The 25,865-nt window shown below is 30.4% G+C and overlaps 1 protein-coding gene across 1 annotated transcript in view; it reads right to left on the reverse strand.

Annotated features, from left to right (window-relative positions):
* Window positions 1-25,865, reverse strand: part of LOC128192556 (neurogenic locus Notch protein-like) — a 90,743-nt gene that overhangs the window by 58,849 nt on the left and 6,029 nt on the right. Inside the window, exons 4-57 of the mRNA XM_052865340.1 lie at window positions 25,191-25,294; window positions 23,633-23,901; window positions 22,743-22,901; window positions 19,731-19,771; window positions 19,034-19,147; window positions 18,809-18,922; window positions 18,328-18,441; window positions 18,098-18,211; window positions 17,610-17,723; window positions 17,373-17,486; window positions 16,890-17,003; window positions 16,652-16,765; window positions 16,172-16,285; window positions 15,215-15,328; window positions 14,734-14,847; window positions 14,497-14,610; window positions 14,015-14,128; window positions 13,778-13,891; window positions 13,293-13,406; window positions 13,056-13,169; window positions 12,571-12,684; window positions 12,334-12,447; window positions 11,854-11,967; window positions 11,617-11,730; window positions 11,135-11,248; window positions 10,898-11,011; window positions 10,413-10,526; window positions 10,176-10,289; window positions 9,692-9,805; window positions 9,455-9,568; window positions 8,961-9,089; window positions 8,739-8,852; window positions 8,258-8,371; window positions 8,020-8,133; window positions 7,542-7,655; window positions 7,305-7,418; window positions 6,823-6,936; window positions 6,586-6,699; window positions 6,101-6,214; window positions 5,863-5,976; window positions 5,387-5,500; window positions 5,150-5,263; window positions 4,672-4,785; window positions 4,435-4,548; window positions 3,951-4,064; window positions 3,714-3,827; window positions 3,232-3,345; window positions 2,994-3,107; window positions 2,552-2,665; window positions 2,174-2,287; window positions 1,571-1,680; window positions 1,430-1,485; window positions 1,068-1,088; window positions 207-376 (exon numbers count right to left, since the gene is read on the reverse strand). Of these exons, the coding sequence (XP_052721300.1) occupies window positions 207-376; window positions 1,068-1,088; window positions 1,430-1,485; window positions 1,571-1,680; window positions 2,174-2,287; window positions 2,552-2,665; window positions 2,994-3,107; window positions 3,232-3,345; window positions 3,714-3,827; window positions 3,951-4,064; window positions 4,435-4,548; window positions 4,672-4,785; window positions 5,150-5,263; window positions 5,387-5,500; window positions 5,863-5,976; window positions 6,101-6,214; window positions 6,586-6,699; window positions 6,823-6,936; window positions 7,305-7,418; window positions 7,542-7,655; window positions 8,020-8,133; window positions 8,258-8,371; window positions 8,739-8,852; window positions 8,961-9,089; window positions 9,455-9,568; window positions 9,692-9,805; window positions 10,176-10,289; window positions 10,413-10,526; window positions 10,898-11,011; window positions 11,135-11,248; window positions 11,617-11,730; window positions 11,854-11,967; window positions 12,334-12,447; window positions 12,571-12,684; window positions 13,056-13,169; window positions 13,293-13,406; window positions 13,778-13,891; window positions 14,015-14,128; window positions 14,497-14,610; window positions 14,734-14,847; window positions 15,215-15,328; window positions 16,172-16,285; window positions 16,652-16,765; window positions 16,890-17,003; window positions 17,373-17,486; window positions 17,610-17,723; window positions 18,098-18,211; window positions 18,328-18,441; window positions 18,809-18,922; window positions 19,034-19,147; window positions 19,731-19,771; window positions 22,743-22,901; window positions 23,633-23,901; window positions 25,191-25,294 (6,189 nt within the window). The remainder of the gene's footprint in view (window positions 1-206; window positions 377-1,067; window positions 1,089-1,429; window positions 1,486-1,570; window positions 1,681-2,173; window positions 2,288-2,551; window positions 2,666-2,993; window positions 3,108-3,231; window positions 3,346-3,713; window positions 3,828-3,950; window positions 4,065-4,434; window positions 4,549-4,671; window positions 4,786-5,149; window positions 5,264-5,386; window positions 5,501-5,862; window positions 5,977-6,100; window positions 6,215-6,585; window positions 6,700-6,822; window positions 6,937-7,304; window positions 7,419-7,541; window positions 7,656-8,019; window positions 8,134-8,257; window positions 8,372-8,738; window positions 8,853-8,960; window positions 9,090-9,454; window positions 9,569-9,691; window positions 9,806-10,175; window positions 10,290-10,412; window positions 10,527-10,897; window positions 11,012-11,134; window positions 11,249-11,616; window positions 11,731-11,853; window positions 11,968-12,333; window positions 12,448-12,570; window positions 12,685-13,055; window positions 13,170-13,292; window positions 13,407-13,777; window positions 13,892-14,014; window positions 14,129-14,496; window positions 14,611-14,733; window positions 14,848-15,214; window positions 15,329-16,171; window positions 16,286-16,651; window positions 16,766-16,889; window positions 17,004-17,372; window positions 17,487-17,609; window positions 17,724-18,097; window positions 18,212-18,327; window positions 18,442-18,808; window positions 18,923-19,033; window positions 19,148-19,730; window positions 19,772-22,742; window positions 22,902-23,632; window positions 23,902-25,190; window positions 25,295-25,865) is intronic.

A 25,865-nucleotide genomic window follows, 5' to 3' on the forward strand; every position in this document is an offset into this window, starting at 1 on the left:
ACAATATTTCGCAATTATATAAATCCATTTTAAAATATCTAAAAATGAACATTGTGTAAACGCCTCAGAGGGGTTCGACGCACAATAATGACATTTAAAATATATATATTAGGTTCATAAAACTTAAATGTTCGTTTCGAAAAAAGGTACCTCATATTCTATGCAGTCCCCCTCACCCACCCCCACCCCCATTATACAATACTTACTGGTGCCAGCAGACGAGTTGAAGGATGCTGATGTCACGTTGACGATCTCACCGGAGTAGTTAACAAAGGCTAGACCGTTCACAAGCTTATAAACAGTGTCCACAACCTGAACCTTGGATACCGGATCATCCGGAATAATGAGGTCAAAGTCAACAATAAGACTTCCCTTCCTTAACAAAAAAAAATGAATTCGAATGATAGTTAAGCGGATATCATTTCATGTTTCATTATATAACAAAATCTAAAGACGAATCTCATTAATAAATATTTATATTTTCAAAAAGGTATAAAAAGTCTTTCACTACCATCATCAAAACAATACAATACAATACGTACAATAACATGAAGTGTCGTAAGAAAAAAGAAGAAAAGAAAAGAAAAGAAACGACAATTGGCAATCAATTTCTTTCATAAATCAAACTTATATAGTTTACATATACTACCCCCCCCCCCCAAAAAAAAAAACACACACACATCACACATTTACTTGAAATTAACAAGATTAAGTTATTGCATAACATTGATTACCATTATTGATATCTATCTATTTAAAACTATTTAAAAATCTTCAACTTTATAATAGAAATGCCGAATTATATTTTGTTTTAATGAAAATATATGCATGGCATTAACACATATTTTCTTTTTCGCTTGCAAGTCGAGTCAAACGAAATAGGGTTTTGAAATGATACGTGTAACCAAAAAAATAGTCGATGTAGAATAAAAATTAATTCGACTTAATTAATATGGCAAACAAAAATATCACATTCATGTTAAATACACACTTCAGATCAAATTAGACGTTTTAAACTCAAAATAAGATCGCTCGTACTTAGTTCGTGATGAAAACAAATATTTTACCTTTCCTGTTGAATTCTATTGCTTTTGAAGGTGTTTAAAAATGCCAAAAGAAACCATGATAAAATTTATTTCACTTAATATAAATTTTGTTTTTTGTTATTGTTCATACTTCCTTTATAATCAAATGCTTTCTGAGCAAAGCTTCAGAGCAATTTGTAGACGAAGCGTCGGCCGGATTGAACAAGACTAGTTTATAATACATGTAGTTCCGCAGAACTATACGACTATCTACATGTAAAACTGAGTTTTATAATATAAAACCGAACGTCATCTGGCATCTGGTAATAATATTGAATTGATTGAAGTTACGTTGTGATCAACAAGACGGTATATAAATAACATTCAACCTGAAATTGACGTACCTTATACTGTGTATAATAACTGTAGATCCTGGTATCGTGGAATAAATGTCTGTTAACTGTAATTATATAGATTTAACTGTAGATAGATAAATAAATAAATAGATGAATAAATAGATATATATTCAATGGATTGATACTTACCGCAATATGTACTTTACTTTCAACGGTGCTATAACCAGTGCTTGAAGACAAATCTTCAGATATTGATACATCTATTTTCAATATCATCGTGAATTTCGTTAAATGTGATTCTAAATGATAAAATGATACAAGATCATCACAATATTCATGTACTGGTAGTAACATATTTTCAAAAATGTGATTTATTAAATTAATAGAAAGAAAGATTACAAGTTTCCGTGAATGTCTGAACTTCTGAAATTTGTTATCAAAAAGTTTCATTCTTAGTGTTGAGTATCTATTTATGTCAATATCATATAAATTGTTTTGTGATTTATTATTTTATTATGTAGGTGTACTTAGAATGATTATAAAATATCAATAACAATAAATTTCGCTCTTAATAAAAATCCGCTTAGAGGCGTAAACTTCGAGACGATAGTTGTCAAGTATAAAAAGAAAATGTCAGAAATGTTTGCTCCAAGTCTTAAGATAATCGTACAGCCAGTAACAAAAGTTGGATATTAAAATGACCCATATAACTACAAGTATGTAAATTGAATATTTTAATGGAATTTGATTAATTGAAGAATATCCTTATTTTAGATAACAACAAATATATACCCGTCGCGCAGGTAGTTCCATTGAATTCCAAAGGACACTGACACTGGAATATATTGGTCAAATCAATACAGGTTCCGTTGTTCTTACACGGGGAGGAATCGCACAGATCGACGTCTGGAGTAGAAATAAGGAAGAGTAACAGGTACAATTCACTGGCGATAAAGCATGATATTATGAAAAAAATGAATTAAAACGTATAATACACGTAAACTTTTTAATCTTTTGAATGCAGTTCAATGACATAAGTTTGAAGAATACAAAATCATATTGACAGTGATCAAAATTGATAGTTCATGTAATTATTATTTTTATAACAGCATTACCTTTCAACAATAATATTGATCATTATAATAAAAACTAAAAAAAATCCTAATTTACCATATGTGCAGGTTGCTCCCCTAAACCAGTCTGTGCAATTACATTGGTAATCATTGATCAGATCTATACATGTTCCGTTGTTCTGACAAGGCTGAGATGCACACTCATCGATATCTATAGGGAGAAAAGTAAAATTCATGTATCATTTATAACAAATAATTTAGTTAGTAAAGTTACATTTCTGTTGTTTCTTTCTCTAAAAACGACAATCTGATACAATAATATCGATAACTGATTTCACAATTTGTTTCATTGAATCCTAAAACACAATCATATTAATAATCATTCACAAGGTCTGAGGAATCGAGGATTCAGTAGGCAATCATCGTTATTAGTTTATTTCATTTCGAATGTAAGAATGAACGGATAACCTTAAAAACATGGAAAATTAAATCCAAACATTTTGACATCAAATTGAACATCAAAACACATCATAACTTACTATTTGAACAGTTGGTTTCGTTAAAGCCGTCTGTACAATTACATGTGTAATTGTTGATCAGATCTATACAAGTTCCGTTGTTCTGACAAGGTAGAGATGCACACTCATCGATATCTAAAGTGAGAAATGTACATTATGTTTATCATTATCTAAAGACAAACATTAAAGTAGTAATTGTGAAGACATCTATGTAGTATTAATTTCCGGAAACGAAAACCTTAGCATTTAAAATGCTCACTGTTTTCACAGTTTGTTTCATTGAATCCTGGAACACAATCACATTGGTAGTCGTTGACCAGGTCTCTACAGGTTCCTTTGTTTTCACAAGGATTAGGCTGGCAATCATCAATATCTGTGTATGTTTAAAGATCATATTTTGAGAAAGGATGAACGAATATGTTTGTTAATGGTTAATGTTAGTCAGATTGCATTTCGTTTTGAGAACTCTGTAACTAATTATGCATTAAAATTTCACAAAGACAATAAAATCATCAACTTTAAATGAAACGCTTTTTTTTATTATTGATATTAATCAATGCATTTGATACTAAAGAGGCATATTGCATGTGACCTATTTGATTTTTAAAACCTCAATTTATTTATTTTTTATTTTCAATTGAGAGTTAAATTAATCAGAAGGAACGAAGAGTTTTGATAACATAAAAAATGAACCCAAACATTTTAACATCAACTTGAATATCACAACACATCATAACTTACTATTTGAACAGTTGGTTTCATTAAAGCCGTCTGTACAATTACATGTGTAATCGTTGATCAGATCTATACAAGTTCCGTTGTTCTGACAAGGTAGAGATGCACACTCATCGATATCTAAAGTGAGAAATGTACAAAATGTTTCTCAATACCTAAAGACAAACATTAAGTAATGATTGTAGAGACATCTTTGTTTCATTTAATTCCGGAAACGAAAACCTTAGCATTTAAAGTGCTTACTGTTTTCACAGTTCGTTTCATTGAATCCTGGAACACAATTACATTGGTAGTCGTTGACCAGGTCTCTACAGGTTCCATTGTTTTGACAAGGATTAGGCTGGCAATCATCCATATCTGTGTATGTTTAAAGATCATATTTTAATAAAGGATGAACGAATATGTTTGTTAATGGTTAATGTTAGTCAGATTGCATTTCGTTTGGAGAACTCTGTAACTAATTATGCATTAAAATTTCACAAAGACAATAAAATCATCAACTTTAAATGAAACGGGTTTTTTTTATTATTGATATTAATCAATGCATTTGATACTAAAGAGGCACATTGCATGTGACCTATTTGATTTTTAAAAAACTCAATTCATTTATTTCTTATTTTCAATTGAGAGTTAAATTAATCAGAAGGAACGAAGAGTTTTGATAACATAAAAAATGAACCCAAACATTTTAACATCAACTTGAATATCACAACACATTATAACTTACTATTTGAACAGTTGGTTTCATTAAAGCCGTCTGTACAATTACATGTGTAATCGTTGATTAGATCTATACACGTTCCGTTGTTCTGACAAGGTTGAGATGCACACTCATCGATATCTAAAGTGAGAAATGTACAAAATGTTTCTCAATACCTAAAGACAAACATAAAGTAATGATTGTAGAGACATCTATGTTTCATTTATTTCCGGAAACGAAAACCTTAGCATTTAAAGTGCTTACTGTTTTCACAGTTTGTTTCATTGAATCCTGGAACACAATCACATTGGTAGTCGTTGACCAGGTCTCTACAGGTTCCATTGTTTTGACAAGGATTGGGTTGGCAGTCATCAATATCTGTGTATGTTTAAAGATTATATGTTAAGAGAGGAACAAACGAATATGTTTGTTATTTGTTAATATTTGTCATATTGCATTTCATTTAAAGCACTTACGTGTAGTTAACATAATACTTTTGAAAAAAAATTCACAAAGACAAGAAAATCTACTGAAAACAGAATTTTTTTTCATTTAAACCAATCAATGTATTTTCTATATGAAGCTACAATGAATGTTCTTGATTGTACTTATTAAGTTTAGTTTATTTCATTTCCCATTTAGAGTTAAATTATCCGGAATAAACGAAGAGCCTTAAAAACATGGAAAATTTAATTCAAACATTTTGACATCAAAATGAACACCAGAACATATCATAACTTACTATTTGAACAGTTGGTTTCGTTAAAGCCGTCTGTACAATTACATGTGTAATCGTTGATCAGATCTATACACGTTCCGTTGTTCTGACAAGGTAGAGATGCACACTCATCGATATCTAAAGTGAGAATTGTACATTATATTTATCATTACCTAAAGACAGACTTTAAATAATGATTGTAGAAACATCTATGTTGCATTTTTTTCTGGAAACGAAAATCTTAGCATTTAAAATGCTTACTGTTTTCACAGTTTGTTTCATTGAATCCTGGAACACAATCACATTGGTAGTCGTTGACCAGGTCTCTACAGGTTCCATTGTTTTGACAAGGATTGGGTTGGCAGTCATCAATATCTGTGTATGTTTAAAGATCATATCTTAAGAGAGGAAAAACAAATATGTTTGTTTTTTGTTAAGATTTTTCGTATTGCATTTCATTTATAGCACTTACTAGTAGTAAACATAATACTTATGCAATACAATTACACAAAGACAAGAAAATCTACTGAAAACGGAATATTTTTCATTTAAACCAATCAATGTATTTTCTATATGAAGCTACAATGAATGTTCTTGATTATAGTTTTTAGTTTAGTTTATTTCATTTCCCATTTAGAGTTAAATTATCCGGAATAAACGAAGAGCCTTAAAAACATAGAAAATTTAATCCAAACATTTTGATATCAAAATCAACACCAGACCATATCATAACTTACTATTTGAACAGTTGGTTTCATTAAAGCCGTCTGTACAATTACATGTGTAATCGTTGATCAGATCTATACAAGTTCCGTTGTTCAGACAAGGCTGAGATGCACACTCATCGATATCTAAAGTGAGAAATGTACAAAATGTTGATCATTACCTAAAGACAAACATCAAAGTAGTATTTGTGAAGACATCTTTGTAGTATTTATTTCCAGAAACGAAAACCTTAGCATTTAAAATGCTTACTGTTTTCACAGTTTGTTTCATTGAATCCTGGAACACAATCACATTGGTAGTTGTTGACCAGGTCTCTACAGGTTCCATTGTTTTGACAAGGATTAGGCTGGCAATCATCCATATCTGTGTATGTTTAAAGATCATATTTTGAGAAAGGATGAACGAATATGTTTATTAATGGTTAATGTTAGTCAGATTGCATTTCGTTTGGAGAACTCTGTAACTAATTATGCATTAAAATTTCACAAAGACAATAAAATCATCTACTTTAAATGAAACGGGTTTAATTTTATTACTGATATTAATCAATGCATTTGATACTAAAGAGGCACAATGCATGTGACCTTTTTCATTTTTAAAACCTCAATTTATTTATTTATTAATTTTCAATTGGGAGTTAAATTAATCAGAAGGAACGAAGAGTCTTGATAACATAAAAAATGAATCCAAACATTTTAACATCAACTTGAATATCACAACACATCATAACTTACTAATTGAACAGTTTGTTTCATTAAAGCCGTCTGTACAATTACATGTGTAATCGTTGATCAGATCTATACAAGTTCCGTTGTTCTGACAAGGCTGAGATGCACACTCATCGATATCTAAAGTGAGAAATGTACAAAATGTTTATCAATACCTAAAGACAAACATTAAATAATGATTGTAGAAATATCTATGTTGCATTTTTTTCTGGAAACGAAAACCTTAGCATTTAAAATGCTTACTGTTTTCACAGTTTGTTTCATTGAATCCTGGAACACAATCACATTGGTAGTTGTTGACCAGGTCTCTACAGGTTCCATTGTTTTGACAAGGATTAGGCTGGCAATCATCAATATCTGTGTATGTTTAAAGACCATATTTTGAGAAAGGATGAACGAATATGTTTGTTAATGGTTAATGTTAGTCAGATTGCATTTCGTTTGGAGAACTCTGTAACTAATTATGCATTAAAATTTCACAAAGACAAGAAAATCATCTACTTAAAATGAAACATATTTTTTAAATTTATATTAATCAATGCATTTGATACTAAAGAGGAACAATGCATGTAACCTTTTTGATTTTTAAAACCCCAATCTATTTTTTTTTTAATTTTCAATTGAGATTTAAATTAATAAGAAGAAACGAAGAGTTTTGATAACATAAAAAATTAATCCAAACATTTTAAAATAAAAATGAACACTAAAAACATATCATAACTCACTATTTGAACAGTTGGTTTCGTTAAAACCGTCTGTACAATTACATGTGTAATCGTTGATCAGATCTATACAAGTTCCGTTGTTCTGACAAGGCTGAGATGCACACTCATCGATATCTAAAGTGAGAAATGTTCAAAATGTTTATCATTACCTAAAGACAAACAGTAAGTAATGATTGTAGAGACATCTATGTTGCATTTATTTCTGGAAACGAAAACCTTAGCATTTAAAATGCTTACTGTTTTCACAGTTTGTTTCATTGAATCCTGGAACACAATCACATTGGTAGTCGTTGACCAGGTCTCTACAGGTTCCATTGTTTTGACAAGGATTGGGTCGGCAGTCATCAATATCTGTGTATGTTTAAAGATCATATGTTCAGAGAGGAAAAAACGAATATGTTTGTTATTTGTTAATATTTCTCATATTGCATTTCATTTATAGCACTTACGTGTAGTAAACATATTACTTATGCAATACAATTTCACAAAGACAAGAAAATCTACTGAAAACGGAATATTTTTTCATTTAAACCAATCAATGTATTTTCTATATGAAGCTACAATGAATGTTCTTGATTATAGTTTTTAGTTTAGTTTATTTCATTTCCCATTTAGAGTTAAATTATCCGGAATAAACGAAGAGCCTAAAAAACATGGAAAATTTAATCCAAACATTTTGATATCAAAATCAACACCAGACCATATCATAACTTACTATTTGAACAGTTGGTTTCATTAAAGCCGTCTGTACAATTACATGTGTAATCGTTGATCAGATCTATACAAGTTCCGTTGTTCTGACAAGGCTGAGATGCACACTCATCGATATCTAAAGTGAGAAATGTACATTATGTTGATCATTACCTAAAGACAAACATCAAAGTAGTATTTGTGAAGACATCTTTGTAGTATTTATTTCCAGAAACGAAAACCTAAGCATTTAAAATGCTTACTGTTTTCACAGTTTGTTTCATTGAATCCTGGAACACAATCACATTGGTAGTCGTTGACCAGGTCTCTACAGGTTCCTTTGTTTTGACAAGGATTAGGCTGGCAATCATCAATATCTGTGTATGTTTAAAGATCATATTTTGAGAAAGGATGAACGAATATGTTTATTAATGGTTAATGTTAGTCAGATTGCATTTCGTTTGGAGAACTCTGTAACTAATTATGCATTAAAATTTCACAAAGACAATAAAATCATCTACTTTAAATGAAACATTTTTTTTTAATTTATATTAATCAATGCATTTGATACTAAAGAGGGACAATGCATGTAACCTTTTTGATTTTTAAAACCCCAATCTATTTTTTTTTTAATTTTCAATTGAGATTTAAATTAATAAGAAGAAACGAAGAGTTTTGATAACATAAAAAATTAACCCAATCACTTTAAAATAAAAATGAACACTAGAACATATCATAACTCACTATTTGAACAGTTGGTTACGTTAAAACCGTCTGTACAATTACATGTGTAATCGTTGATCAGATCTATACAAGTTCCGTTGTTCTGACAAGGCTGAGATGCACACTCATCGATATCTAAAGTGAGAAATGTTCAAAATGTTTCTCAATACCTAAAGACAAACAGTAAGTAATGATTGTAGAGACATCTATGTTGCATTTATTTCCGGAAACGAAAACCTTAGCATTTAAAGTGCTTATTGTTTTCACAGTTTGTTTCATTGAATCCTGGAACACAATCACATTGGTAGTCGTTGACCAGGTCTCTACAGGTTCCATTGTTTTGACAAGGATTGGGTTGGCAGTCATCCATATCTGTGTATGTTTAAAGATCATATGTTCAGAGAGGAAAAAACGAATATGTTTGTTATTGTTAATATTTCTCATATTGCATTTCATTTAAAGCACTTACGTGTAGTAAACATATTACTTATGCAATACAATTTCACAAAGACAAGAAAATCTACTGAAAACGGATTTTTTTTTTCATTTAAATCAATCAATGTATTTTCTATATGAAGCTAATATGAATGTTCTTGATTGTAGTTGTTAAGCTTAGTTTATTTCATTTCCCATTTAGAGTTAAATTATCCAGAATAAACGTAGAGCCTTAAAAACATGGAAAATTTAATCCAAACATTTTGACATCAAAATAAACACCAGAACATATCATAGCTTACTATTTGAACAGTTGGTTTCGTTAAAACCGTCTGTACAATTACATGTGTAATCGTTGATCAGATCTATACAAGTTCCGTTGTTCTGACAAGGCTGAAATGCACACTCATCGATATCTAAAGTGAGAAAGGTACATTATGTTTATCATTATCTAAAGACAAACATTAAAGTAGTAAGTATAAGACATCTATGTAGTATTTATTTCCAGAAACGAAAATATGAGCATTTAAAATGCTTACTGTTTTCACAGTTTGTTTCATTGAATCCTGGAACACAATCACATTGGTAGTTGTTGACCAGGTCTCTACAGGTTCCTTTGTTTTGACAAGGATTAGGCTGGCAATCATCAATATCTGTGTATGTTTAAAGATCATATTTTGAGAAAGGATGAACGAATATGTTTATCAATGGTTAATGTTAGTCAGATTGCATTTCGTTTGGAGAACTCTGTAACTAATTATGCATTAAAATTTCACAAAGACAATAAAATCATCTACTTTAAATGAAACGGGTTTAATTTTATTACTGATATTAATCAATGCATTTGATACTAAAGAGGCACAATGCATGTGACCTTTTTCATTTTTAAAACCTCAATTTATTTATTTATTAATTTTCAATTGGGAGTTAAATTAATCAGAAGGAACGCAGAGTCTTGATAACATAAAAAATGAATCCAAACATTTAACATCAACTTGAATATCACAACACATCATAACTTACTATTTGAACAGTTTGTTTCATTAAAGCCGTCTGTACAATTACATGTGTAATCGTTGATCAGATCTATACAAGTTCCGTTGTTCTGACAAGGCTGAGATGCACACTCATCGATATCTAAAGTGAGAAATGTACAAAATGTTTATCAATACCTAAAGACAAACAGTAAATAATGATTGTAGAAATATCTATGTTGCATTTATTTCCAGAAACGAAAACCTAAGCATTTAAAATGCTTACTGTTTTCACAGTTTGTTTCATTGAATCCTGGAACACAATCACATTGGTAGTCGTTGACCAGGTCTCTACAGGTTCCTTTGTTTTGACAAGGATTAGGCTGGCAATCATCAATATCTGTGTATGTTTAAAGACCATATTTTGAGAAAGGATGAACGAATATGTTTGTTAATGGTTAATGTTAGTCAGATTGCATTTCGTTTGGAGAACTCTGTAACTAGTTATGCATTAAAATTTCACAAAGACAATAAAATCATCTACTTTAAATGAAACGGTTTTTTTTTATATTTATATTAATCAATGCATTTGATACTAAAGAGGCACATTGCATGTGGCCTATTTGATTTTCAAAACCTCAATTTATTTTTTTCTTAAGTTTCAATTGAGAGTTAAATTAATCAGAAGGAACGAAGAGTTTTGATAACATAAAAAAAATGAACCCAAACATTTTAACATCAACTTGAATATCACAACACATCATAACTTACTATTTGAACAGTTGGTTTCATTAAAGCCGTCTGTACAATTACATGTGTAATCGTTGATCAGATCTATACAAGTTCCGTTGTTCTGACAAGGTTCAGATGCACACTCATCGATATCTAAAGTGAGAAATGTACAAAATGTTTATCAATACCTAAAGACAAACAGTAAGTAATAATTGTAGAGACATTTATATTGCATTTATTTCCGGAAACGAAAACCTTAGCATTTAAAGTGCTTACTGTTTTCACAGTTTGTTTCATTGAATCCTGGAACACAATCACATTGGTAGTCGTTGACCAGGTCTCTACAGGTTCCATTGTTTTGACAAGGATTGGGTTGGCAGTCATCAATATCTGTGTATGTTTAAAGATCATATTTTGAGAAAGGATGAACGAATATGTTTGTTAATGGTTAATGTTAGTCATATTGCATTTCGTTTGGAAAACTCTGTAACTAATTATGCATTAAAATTTCACAAAGACAATAAAATCATCTACTTTAAATGAAACATTTTTTTTATTATTGATATTAATCAATGCATTTGATACTAAAGAGGGACAATGCATGTAACCTTTTTGATTTTTAAAACCTCAATCTATTTTTTTTTTAATTTTCAATTGAGATTTAAATTAATAAGAAGAAACGAAGAGTTTTGATAACATAAAAAATTAACCCAAACATTTTAAAATAAAAATGAACACTAGAACATATCATAACTCACTATTTGAACAGTTGGTTTCGTTAAAACCGTCTGTACAATTACATGTGTAATCGTTGATCAGATCTATACAAGTTCCGTTGTTCTGACAAGGCTGAAATGCACACTCATCGATATCTAAAGTGAGAAATGTTCAAAATGTTTATCATTACTTAAAGACAAACGGTAAGTAATGATTGTAGAGACATTTATGTTGCATTTATTTCTGGAAACGAAAACCTTAGCATTTAAAGTGCTTACTGTTTTCACAGTTTGTTTCATTGAATCCTGGAACACAATCACATTGGTAGTCGTTGACCAGGTCTCTACAGGTTCCATTGTTTTGACAAGGATTGGGTTGGCAGTCATCAATATCTGTGTATGTTTAAAGATCATATGTTCAGAGAGGAAAAAACGAATATGTTTGTTATTTGTTAATATTTCTCATATTGCATTTCATTTAAAGCACTTACGTGTAGTAAACATATTACTTATGCAATACAATTTCACAAAGACAAGAAAATCTACTGAAAACGGATTTTTTTTTTCATTTAAATCAATCAATGTATTTTCTATATGAAGCTAATATGAATGTTCTTGATTGTAGTTGTTAAGCTTAGTTTATTTCATTTCCCATTTAGAGTTAAATTATCCAGAATAAACGTAGAGCCTTAAAAACATGGAAAATTTAATCCAAACATTTTGACATCAAAATAAACACCAGAACATATCATAGCTTACTATTTGAACAGTTGGTTTCGTTAAAACCGTCTGTACAATTACATGTGTAATCGTTGATCAGATTTATACAAGTTCCGTTGTTCTGACAAGGCTGAGATGCACACTCATCGATATCTAAAGTGAGAAAGGTACATTATGTTTATCATTATCTAAAGACAAACATTAAAGTAGTAAGTATAAGACATCTATGTAGTATTTATTTCCAGAAACGAAAATATGAGCATTTAAAATGCTTACTGTTTTCACAGTTTGTTTCATTGAATCCTGGAACACAATCACATTGGTAGTTGTTGACCAGGTCTCTACAGGTTCCTTTGTTTTGACAAGGATTAGGTTGGCAATCATCAATATCTGTGTATGTTTAAAGATCATATTTTGAGAAAGGATGAACGAATATGTTTATCAATGGTTAATGTTAGTCAGATTGCATTTCGTTTGGAGAACTCTGTAACTAATTATGCATTAAAATTTCACAAAGACAATAAAATCATCTACTTTAAATGAAACGGGTTTAATTTTATTACTGATATTAATCAATGCATTTGATACTAAAGAGGCACAATGCATGTGACCTTTTTCATTTTTAAAACCTCAATTTATTTATTTATTAATTTTCAATTGGGAGTTAAATTAATCAGAAGGAACGCCGAGTCTTGATAACATAAAAAATGAATCCAAACATTTTAACATCAACTTGAATATCACAACACATCATAACTTACTATTTGAACAGTTGGTTTCATTAAAGCCGTCTGTACAATTACATGTGTAATCGTTGATCAGATCTATACAAGTTCCGTTGTTCTGACAAGGCTGAGATGCACACTCATCGATATCTAAAGTGAGAAATGTACAAAATGTTTATCAATACCTAAAGACAAACAGTAAATAATGATTGTAGAAATATCTATGTTGCATTTATTTCCAGAAACGAAAACCTAAGCATTTAAAATGCTTACTGTTTTCACAGTTTGTTTCATTGAATCCTGGAACACAATCACATTGGTAGTCGTTGACCAGGTCTCTACAGGTTCCTTTGTTTTGACAAGGATTAGGCTGGCAATCATCAATATCTGTGTATGTTTAAAGACCATATTTTGAGAAAGGATGAACGAATATGTTTGTTAATGGTTAATGTTAGTCAGATTGCATTTCGTTTGGAGAACTCTGTAACTAGTTATGCATTAAAATTTCACAAAGACAATAAAATCATCTACTTTAAATGAAACGGTTTTTTTTTATATTTATATTAATCAATGCATTTGATACTAAAGAGGCACATTGCATGTGGCCTATTTGATTTTCAAAACCTCAATTTATTTTTTTCTTAAGTTTCAATTGAGAGTTAAATTAATCAGAAGGAACGAAGAGTTTTGATAACATAAAAAAAATGAACCCAAACATTTTAACATCAACTTGAATATCACAACACATCATAACTTACTATTTGAACAGTTGGTTTCATTAAAGCCGTCTGTACAATTACATGTGTAATCGTTGATCAGATCTATACAAGTTCCGTTGTTCTGACAAGGTTCAGATGCACACTCATCGATATCTAAAGTGAGAAATGTACAAAATGTTTATCAATACCTAAAGACAAACAGTAAGTAATAATTGTAGAGACATTTATATTGCATTTATTTCCGGAAACGAAAACCTTAGCATTTAAAGTGCTTACTGTTTTCACAGTTTGTTTCATTGAATCCTGGAACACAATCACATTGGTAGTCGTTGACCAGGTCTCTACAGGTTCCATTGTTTTGACAAGGATTGGGTTGGCAGTCATCAATATCTGTGTATGTTTAAAGATCATATTTTGAGAAAGGATGAACGAATATGTTTGTTAATGGTTAATGTTAGTCAGATTGCACTTCGTTTGGAAAACTCTGTAACTAATTATGCATTAAAATTTCACAAAGACAATAAAATCATCTACTTTAAATGAAACATTTTTTTTATTATTGATATTAATCAATGCATTTGATACTAAAGAGGGACAATGCATGTAACCTTTTTGATTTTTAAAACCTCAATCTATTTTTTTTTTAATTTTCAATTGAGATTTAAATTAATAAGAAGAAACGAAGAGTTTTGATAACATAAAAAATTAACCCAAACATTTTAAAATAAAAATGAACACTAGAACATATCATAACTCACTATTTGAACAGTTGGTTTCGTTAAAACCGTCTGTACAATTACATGTGTAATCGTTGATCAGATCTATACAAGTTCCGTTGTTCTGACAAGGCTGAAATGCACACTCATCGATATCTAAAGTGAGAAATGTTCAAAATGTTTATCATTACTTAAAGACAAACGGTAAGTAATGATTGTAGAGACATTTATGTTGCATTTATTTCTGGAAACGAAAACCTTAGCATTTAAAGTGCTTACTGTTTTCACAGTTTGTTTCATTGAATCCTGGAACACAATCACATTGGTAGTCGTTGACCAGGTCTCTACAGGTTCCATTGTTTTGACAAGGATTGGGTTGGCAGTCATCAATATCTGTGTATGTTTAAAGATCATATGTTCAGAGAGGAAAAAACGAATATGTTTGTTATTTGTTAATATTTCTCATATTGCATTTCATTTAAAGCACTTACGTGTAGTAAACATATTACTTATGCAATACAATTTCACAAAGACAAGAAAATCTACTGAAAACGGATTTTTTTTTTTCATTTAAATCAATCAATGTATTTTCTATATGAAGCTAATATGAATGTTCTTGATTGTAGTTGTTAAGCTTAGTTTATTTCATTTCCCATTTAGAGTTAAATTATCCAGAATAAACGTAGAGCCTTAAAAACATGGAAAATTTAATCCAAACATTTTGACATCAAAATAAACACCAGAACATATCATAGCTTACTATTTGAACAGTTGGTTTCGTTAAAACCGTCTGTACAATTACATGTGTAATCGTTGATCAGATCTATACAAGTTCCGTTGTTCTGACAAGGCTGAGATGCACACTCATCGATATCTAAAGTGAGAAAGGTACATTACGTTTATCATTATCTAAAGACAAACATTAAAGTAGTAATTGTAGAGACATCTATGTAGCATTTATTTCCAGAAACGAAAATATGAGCATTTAAAATGCGTACTGTTTTCACAGTTTGTTTCATTGAATCCTGGAACACAATCACATTGGTAGTCGTTGACCAGGTCTCTACAGGTGCCATTGTTTTGACAAGGATTGGGCTGGCAATCATCAATATCTGTGTATGTTTAAAGATCATATTTTGAGAAAGGATGAACGAATATGTTTATCAATGGTTAATGTTAGTCAGATTGCATTTCGTTTGGAGAACTCTGTAACTAATTATGCATTAAAATTTCACAAAGACAATAAAACCATCTACTTTAAATGAAATGCTTTTTTTATTATTTATATTAATCAATGCATTTGATACTACAGAGGCACAATGCATGTGACCTTTTTTATTATTAAAACCTCAATTTATTTATTTTTAAATTTTCAATTGAGAGTTAAATTAATAAGAAGAAACGAAGAGTTTTGATAACATAAAAAATTAACCCAAACATTTTGAAATAAAAATGAACACTAGAACATATCATAACTCACTATTTGAACAGTTAGTTTCGTTAAAACCGTCTGTACAATTACATGTGTAATCGTTGATCAGATCTATACAAGTTCCGTTGTTCTGACAAGGCTGAAATGCACACTCATCGATATCTAAAGTGAGAAATGTTCAAAATGTTTATCATTACTTAAAGACAAACGGTAAGTAATGATTGTAGAGACATTTATGTTGCATTTATTTCCGGAAACGAAAACCTTAGCATTTAAAGTGCTTACTGTTTTCACAGTTTGTTTCATTGAATCCTGGAACACAATCACATTGGTAGTCGTTGACCAGGTCTCTACAGGTTCCATTGTTTTGACAAGGATTGGGTTGGCAGTCATCAATATCTGTGTATGTTTAAAGATCATATGTTCAGAGAGGAAAAAACGAATATGTTTGTTATTTGTTAATATTTCTCATATTGCATTTCATTTAAAGCACTTACGTGTAGTAAACATATTACTTATGCAATACAATTTCACAAAGACAAGAAAATCTACTGAAAACGGATTTTTTTTTTCATTTAAATCAATCAATGTATTTTCTATATGAAGCTAATATGAATGTTCTTGATTGTAGTTGTTAAGCTTAGTTTATTTCATTTCCCATTTAGAGTTAAATTATCCAGAATAAACGTAGAGCCTTAAAAACATGGAAAATTTAATCCAAACATTTTGACATCAAAATAAACACCAGAACATATCATAGCTTACTATTTGAACAGTTGGTTTCGTTAAAACCGTCTGTACAATTACATGTGTAATCGTTGATCAGATCTATACAAGTTCCGTTGTTTTGACAAGGCTGAGATGCACACTCATCGATATCTAAAGTGAGAAAGGTACATTACGTTTATCATTATCTAAAGACAAACATTAAAGTAGTAATTGTGAAGACATCTATGTAGCATTTATTTCCAGAAACGAAAATATGAGCATTTAAAATGCGTACTGTTTTCACAGTTTGTTTCATTGAATCCTGGAACACAATCACATTGGTAGTCGTTGACCAGGTCTCCACAGGTTCCATTGTTTTGACAAGGATTGGGCTGGCAATCATCAATATCTGTGTATGTTTAAAGATCATATTTTGAAAAAGGATGAACGAATATGTTTGTTAATGGTTAATGTTAGTCAGATTGCATTTCGTTTGGAGAACTCTGTAACTAATTATGCATTAAAATTTCACAAAGACAATAAAACCATCTACTTTAAATGAAATGCTTTTTTTTATTATTTATATTAATCAATGCATTTGATACTACAGAGGCACAATGCATGTGACCTTTTTGATTTTTAAAACCTCAATTAATTTATTTTTAAATTTTCAATTGAGATTTCAATTAATTAGAAGAAACGAAGAGTTTTGATTACATAAAAAATTAACCCAAACAATTTAACATGAAAATGAACACCAGAACATATCATAACTCACTATTAGAACAGTTGGCTTCGTTAAAACCGTCTGTACAATTACATGTGTAATCGTTGATCAGATCTATACACGTTCCGTTGTTCTGACAAGGTTGAGATGCACACTCATCGATATCTAAAGTGAGAAATGTTCAAAATGTTTATCATTACCTAAAGACAAACAGTAAGTAATGATTGTAGAGACATCTATGTTGCATTTATTTCCGGAAACGAAAACCTAAGCATTTAAAGTGCTTACTGTTTTCACAGTTTGTTTCATTGAATCCTGGAACACAATCACATTGGTAGTCGTTGACCAGGTCTCTACAGGTTCCTTTGTTTTGACAAGGATTGGGTTGGCAGTCATCAATATCTGTGAACGTTTAAAGATCATATTTTGAGGAAGCATCAACAAATATGTTTGTTAATTGTTAATGTTAGTCAATTTGCATTTCGTTTGGGGCATTTTATAACATATTTGTGCATTAGAATTTCACATAAAAAATAAAATCATCAACTTTAAATAAAACGGGTTTTTTTTTTATATTTATATTAATCAATGCATTTGATACTAAAGAGGCACATTGCATGTGGCCTATTTGATTTTCAAAACCTCAATTTATTTTTTTCTTTAGTTTCAATTGAGAGTTAAATTAATCAGAAGGAACGAAGAGTTTTGATAACATAAAAAAAATGAACCCAAACATTTTGTCATCAACTTAAATATTTAAACTCATTATAACTTACTATTTGAACAGTTGGTTTCGTTAAAGCCGTCTGTACAATTACATGTGAAATCATTGACCAGATCTATACAAGTTCCGTTGTTCTGACAAGGCTGAGATGCACACTCATCGATATCTAAAGTGCAAAAATAGTTTAGCATTACCTTAAGACAAACATTAAGTGATAATTGTGGAGACATCTATGTTGTATTTTTTACAGAAAACGAAAACCTAAGCATTTAAAGTGAGTACTGTTTTCACAGTTTGTTCCATTGAATCCTGGAACACAATCACATTGGTAGTCGTTTACTAGGTCATTGCATGTTCCACTGTTTTGACAAGGATTGGGTTGGCAGTCATCAATATCTGTGTACGTTTAAAATAATGTTTTGAGAAAGGATGAAAGAATATTTTTGTTAATCGTTAATATTAGTCAGACTACATTTCGTTTGGAGAACTTTGTAGCATAATTATGTATCAAAATTTCACAAAGACAATAAAATCATCTTCTGTACATAAAAGGTTTTGTTTTCATTCATATTAATCAATTCATTTGCTATTAGAGAGCTACAATGCATGTGACCGATTTGATTTTCAAAACCTTTTTTCATTTCTTTCTAATTTCCGATTTAGAGTTAAATTATTCAGAAGGAACGAAGAGTTTTGAAAATATAAAAAAATAAACTAAAAAATTTTGACATCAACTTCAATAACACAACACATCATAACTTACTATTTGTACAGTTAGTTTCATTAAAGCCGTCTGTACAATTACATGTGTAATCGTTGATCAGATCTATACAAGTACCGTTGTTCTGACAAGGTTGAGATGCACACTCATTGATATCTAAAGTTAGAATATAGTTTAGCATTACCTAAAACAAACATTAAGTAATAATTGTGGAGACATTTGTATTTATTTTCAGAAAACGAAAACCTAAGCATTTAAAGTGCTTACTGTTTTCACAGTTTGTTCCATTGAATCCTGGAACACAATCACATTGGTAGTCGTTTACTAGGTCATTACATGTTCCATTGTTTTGACAAGGATTGGGATGGCAGTCATCAATATCTGTGTATGTTTAAAGATCATATCTTGAGATATTGAGAAAGGATCATTAAATTATTTTTGCTAATTGTTGATATTTGTCTGGTTGCATTACATTTGTAGCACGTTGTAACATAATTATGCATTAAAATTTGACAACATGAATAAAAGCATCTTATTTAAAATTAAAGTTTTATTTTTCATTTATACTTATCAATACATTTTTTAATGGAGAGATGCAATGCATGTCATTGATTTCAATTTTTAAGCTTAGTTTATTACATTTCTGATTTAGCGTTAACTTATTCTTAATGAACGAAGAATCAAATCAATTTATTCGAAATAACACAAAGCCTTAAAAACAGGGTAAACTTAATCCAAGCTTTTAGACATCAATTTGAATATCGAAACATATCATAACTTACTATTTGTACTGTTGATTTCATGTGTAATCCATTATCAGATCAATACAAGTACCGTTGTTCTGACAACGTTTAGGACATTGTAAAGTATATGTCACTCATTTATCTCTTTTATCCTAGCAACAAACTCTTAACTTCGGTTAGAATGAATAAATTAATTAGAAATACTAGTATTTATCAATTACCTCCGAAATGCACAGTAATACATCGTGATTCTGAGGATGTCCTGCAAAAATATAGCATTATAAATTATAAATCAAACACTGAAATATTTTTTTCTCTCAAATATTAGTTTATTGAGTTCAAAACTACACGGATAATTTGTTATGTGTTAAAATTTAAATTTGAAAAAAAATCATGTTGAAAATTAATGTTATTTTCATGAAAAATTGTGCGTGCATTGAATATTGGAGATTGATTTCATTACCGTTCGTTACTGCAATTAATCGAGCAGTATTAACTAAAGCCTTGTGAATTATGGAAGAGACAAAAAAGAGGGACTGAGTGAGAAAAGAAAAGTCACTATTTACTTAAGAAATATCGATTAGTAAAAATAAGTGAAAAAGATTAAAATTTTACACTTCAAGAATTATTTAAATTTAAAATTATTGAAAATTAAACCAAGAGAGTGAAAACAGCGCAATACTTTAAAAGAATAGGCTTACAGGCTTTGAGGGTCACGTGAGTACCGTCCCTTTATTTATAAAAGAGGGGAGAATCGGAGAAATCTCGGATTATATACATGTACATACCCTAGCTTCAGGTGCCAAAAAACTTCTGGCCTTCAATGGCCAATCGTTTATAATATCTAAACTATATTTTATTAAAAGTTTTATCATAAGGTAAAACAGATTTGCTAATATATGGAAATAATAGGTTACTCGGGACTCAAGTTACCTAAAAATTAGAAGTTCATTAAAAGGCCATATTTGCCCCCCCCCCCCCCCCAAAAATAAATAAAATAAAAAGCCAGCCCAATTAGCAGTGAATTTCTCAATTAAAAAACAGTTATACAACAGTACACTATGTACATAATAATGCATTTAGTTTATCTCCCACAATATGATAAAAAATTTAAATACATTTTCACTACAGTAACTGTAGATACTGTTGATTCCTAGATAAAGGCAAGGAATTTTAAAATATCGCCTTTATTTTTCGAACAGATGTAAACTAAATGAAACTATGGTTAAAAAATTCGGCGTTCGGGATTTTATATTCTCGGGATTTGATGCAAATGGTTGAATTGCAGAATTAAGTTTTTGCGTAAAATAAGAAATCTACAGTATATGTCCATATTGGCCCTAGCCAAGGGTCATTAACAGCTGATCCAGGAATTCTATAATTTAGGTAGAGGACTTCATGAATAGCAAAAATATGCATTCAGTTTATCTCCCCCTGATGTGGATGTAGGGAAGATTTTCTACAATTTAATATATTTTCACTTTACATTGCCATATTGTCCATGCCCTAATGCCTGAATCCCCGACACAGGGTCTAATTTAAAACTCTCAGTGTTGATGCATGGTTTCATGAACATCAAATTCATGTATTCAGTTTATTGCCGCCTGCTGTCGATAGAGAGAATACCACTAGTATATGGCCATATTGGTCCGCCCTAGGGTCTAAACCCATGACACAGGGGCCATAATAGATATAACAATGCATTTAGTTTATCTCAGATATATAATATATAGGAGTAGAGAAGATAATTTTCTAAGATTTTGGCCCAATTCTTTGGTCTAAAACCTTGACCCAAAGACCAAAAATTTCACAATTTAGGTAAATTTCTTCACGGACATCATAACCATGCATTTAGTTTGTCTCAAATGTAAATGGGAGTGGAGTAGAAGATTTTCAAAGATATAATACATTTTAACTATACGTTCATAATGGCCTCGCCCTAGGGCCTGAACCTCTGACCTAGGCGCCATGAATTTCCCAATTTTTGTAAAGGTTTCATGGGCGTCGTAACCATGCATTTATTTTTTTTCAAAATGGGTGGGAATAGAGAAGGTTTTTTTTTTTACAATTTGGCTCTTTTTTGCTTGTTTTGCCCCCTCCATGAGGCCTCGGGTATAGTATGGTCATAAATTTCACAAAATTTCTTAAAATGGTAATAATTGGCCTTGTAGTTTTCAAAACGAAGTTGTAAAATTGTAAACGCAAGACGGACGACGCACAACGCACAATGATGGAGGAAGACCAAAACAAGTAATACTCTTCCTTATTTTCTCACTTAAGGTAGTACGAAACACCCCCGAAGTTATTTTGTTGAAATATTTTCTCAAGTACACAAAACAATGACGAAAGGTGTCATTAAATTTAATTTACACAGCTTTATGGTCTTTCATAATCCATTGTATGCAGTCAGTTTCTATTCCGTATCAGAAGAAGTTAAGAAGATTTTTAACCATTATAAACATTAACTATATATGATCATTTTTTTTTGCCACATCCTGTACTGAAACCCTACCCTGGTATTCATTAAATTTACAAATTACATAGAAAGCTTTATAGTCATTCTGAAATAATCGATTCAGTTCAAGTGAAAGTAAAGATTTTTAAACATTATATGCATTAACACTATATGAATATTTTGGCCCCGCCCTAGAGTCAAACCCCTTACCTTGAGGGGACATGAAATTTACAATTTTTGTAGAAGGCTTTATAATCGTTTTACTTATGCAGTCAGTTTCCTTTTACATGAAGTTTCAACAGAAGTAAAGAAGAAGAAGATTTTTTAAACCTAGGAGAGAGCCTTTTGATCTACATAACTGCTGATTCAGTTTTTCTTTCAGATGTGCGGAAGTAAAGAGGACGATTTTTGAAACGGTCAAATTTTGACAATTTTGGCCCGCCCCTTATGGTCCCTGTGGGACAATAGTCATGAAATTTACAATTTATGTTCCCCTTATCCACAAGATGCATCATACCAGATTTAAAAAAGAATTGGCCATCAATGATGATATAGTTTTGAGAAGTTATAAAATTAATGTTCAATTTACACACGATGCACAATGACGGACGACGTCGGACGAAAACCAATTGCAATTACGTGAATTAGGGTGAGCTTAACAAAGAAAAAGGTCCAACATGCGGAAGAATATGAGAAAAACTTCTTATTCAAAATAAGAAAACATATTGGTAATATTTTAGTGAAACTGGGCTAAAATAATAGATAATGTACTACTTAACTTTCATTTGTCTCTGCTGAAAAGCACATTACATGAGTTGCATTTGGATCCTCGCCATTAGAGTCCAGTGTGATTGTGACCTCAAACTCATTTGTTCCATGTTGGATAATTGCCGACATTGTAAAATTAAGAGGCGACATAATATGGAATTTTGTTACACTGAAATATATTGAGATGCATTACATTAGAAAGGTTTCGAAGATGCCTTTTTCTTTATCTTTCATCATTAAAGCTACCTCATCGAGAAAAAAAAAGAAAAAAGAAAAGAAAATTAATAAAAAATAAGTATTTTATATAATGATAGAAATATCATATTGAGATAATACATGAATAAGATAGTCTGATTGGTCGACGTTAAACTGAAGTCATTAAAAAGAAACGAATATTTCAACCAAACGTTAAATATAATTTTTCTTCAGCGGCGATTCATTTCATTAAAATGGTACAATCTATTTTCGATATATTTTAATGGATATTGTTTTATATGTTATGTTTGCATAAAAATCTATAATCGATATAAACGGTTTGTTATCTGTTAATTGTTTGTAAATATGATTATAATTTGTACCCCTTTGTGCCATTTTTAAAGTTTTGAGAGAATAATTTACTATGTAGGGTTTAATTAAAACTGAATGCTGCAAATTTTAAAATGATTATCAACAATCTTTATTGAACACTTTTCTGGAAGAAATCCATTTTTAAAAAAAGCATAAACACACATATAAATATATAGCATATATTTTTAAGAATATTTAATTCAAGAGCAAATTTTAATGATCTTTTGCGAATTTTTACGTATCATTAAAACATGAAGATTAATTAATCTAATGGTGAAGACTTAATCGCCGTGTAGGTTTTTAATTCGTTTATTCTCGAATTATTTTACTTACTTTGTATTATTAACACGAGCTCTAGCATGTAGTTGTAAATATCCATTTTGAGCCTGTAATTTTTCTCCAGCAGTAGGTGTTGGGTAGACTAAATATACACCATCGGAACAAATAGTACCAGTATTAACATTGATGATAAACTGTAATGGTACACTGCTTAAAGGGACACTGGAGGACGAATCAGTGAAATCCTCAATCTGAAGAGCCACGGCGTAATTTCCAGAAGTCACATTACTTATATTGCTATTGATAGTAAATGAACAGGATGTCTGAAAGGTGAAGTGTGACTTTTGTTGTAATGGTAAGCAACAAAAACGTCTTTCTTTTTTTTAAAATTAGGTGATAGATACGAGGGTTGTCCCAAAATAATGTAGACAGGACACATAATTTATAATCTGTTTGCTGCAATTTCATTAGACTTCTATGTTCTCTTCAATGACCCTTTGGCAAACAATACTGAAAAATTCAAATCGGTACTTTATTTATTTCTCGAGAAAATAAATAATTATTAACAAGTTTTGTCAGGCGGCGCAATGTGCGACGTCGAAAATTTCCAGTTTTACGTTGTTGCTAAACCCTCAACATCGTTTTACGATAACAATTACGTTTTATTTCCGAAAATGTCTTAGAAAAAATATCATCTTTGAATATATACCCTGAGTGCACATTCAACATATATTTCTATAGTTTTTTGGTTTTTTTTTAATATTTTCTAAGTACAAACGATCTGTCGGCTCCAAACTTGTCATGTATTACTTGTTGTCTAACTTCTGTCTTACCGAAATGTGTCGTTCTGCATTTTGACGTCTATTGATATCGTTCGGGGTTTCTTTTTTTTCATTGTCATCATACTAGTCTTGTTCAAATATTTCCAATGTTGTTTAACTATTTATTCACAAAACGCATTTCTAATCGAGTTTGTTAATTTCATTTACTTCCAAAGCCGCTTAGGATTTATTTCATGGTTTTTACAAAATTGTATCAGTTACTGCTGCGCCGCCTTAAACGCTGACATCGTTATTTTATAACGAGTTAACTTTTCAACTTGTCACAAAACGCGCTATATAATATTTAATGGTTTTGTTACAGCCAAAACATTTTCTGAGTAAATAATAGAATTTTTATCAAATATCTATGTATGTTTTATTTGATTTTTTTTATTCAAAAAGTACTTTTCCTCGCAATTTTCATTTCATTATGTTGATTTTAACTTTTTGCTTTTGACAATGCGCCGCATGTCGAATTTCTCATCTAATATGCTTTCATTTCACTATTTTATTCTCAAACAATATTTGATTTTAAAACATTATTTGAATGCAAATTTCTTGAACCCTTTGTGGCACAAATTTCATCTTCCATTGTCTTCGATTAACTGAATAACACCACTTGTCTACGCTATTTTGAGACAACCCTCGTAGATAGATAGATAGATAGATAGATAGATAGATAGATAGATAGATAGATAGATAGATAGATAGATAGATAGATGTAGATAGATAGATAGATAGATAGATAGATAGATAGATAGATAGATAGATAGATAGAAAAAATTACTTACCCCATCAAATGTCAGGAATGATACATGGTTGCCACAGACATCCTGACATTCTTGTATTGTTGATGCAAAGCGGCATCGAACAATATCTCCGTCAAAGTCCGCCACTACAAAAAGCATATGTTTTGTTTTCTAATTAATTTGCCTTCTGCATGCTGGCTTTTAACATCGTTTTGAAGGGGCAAATTTGCTTAAATGTTTTTTTCTTTACAAAGATAAAATGCTTTATTTTCTTCGAGCTACTATGAATAATAAAATTTCATATATATATATATATATATATATATATATATATATATATATATATATATATATATATATATATATATATATATATATATATATATATTACTGATGTATCCATGGTAAATGTAGCAGTATGACCCAAGAGAACAGATACTACACAAAGCTACATAGCCTTTGTTATAATGTGATAAACATTCATCATTTGTGTTAAAAAAATTTGTTCTTTCATAATAGAAAACCTTAAATAGCACGTTATCCCACTGACACAGTTTACATTGTATTTTTCGGAGCATGCTAACATTTTGTGCCATATTTTCTATCACAATGATGTCATCACTGATACATTTATCTTTTTAGTAGCAGGGAATGATGTCACTATGATCTGGGGGATTCCAACTGTAGTGCAATATTATTTACTTGATGTATTTTAAG

Source organism: Crassostrea angulata, chromosome 1 (genome assembly GCF_025612915.1).
Source record: "Crassostrea angulata isolate pt1a10 chromosome 1, ASM2561291v2, whole genome shotgun sequence".
Classification (NCBI taxonomy): Eukaryota; Metazoa; Mollusca; class Bivalvia; order Ostreida; family Ostreidae; genus Magallana; species Magallana angulata.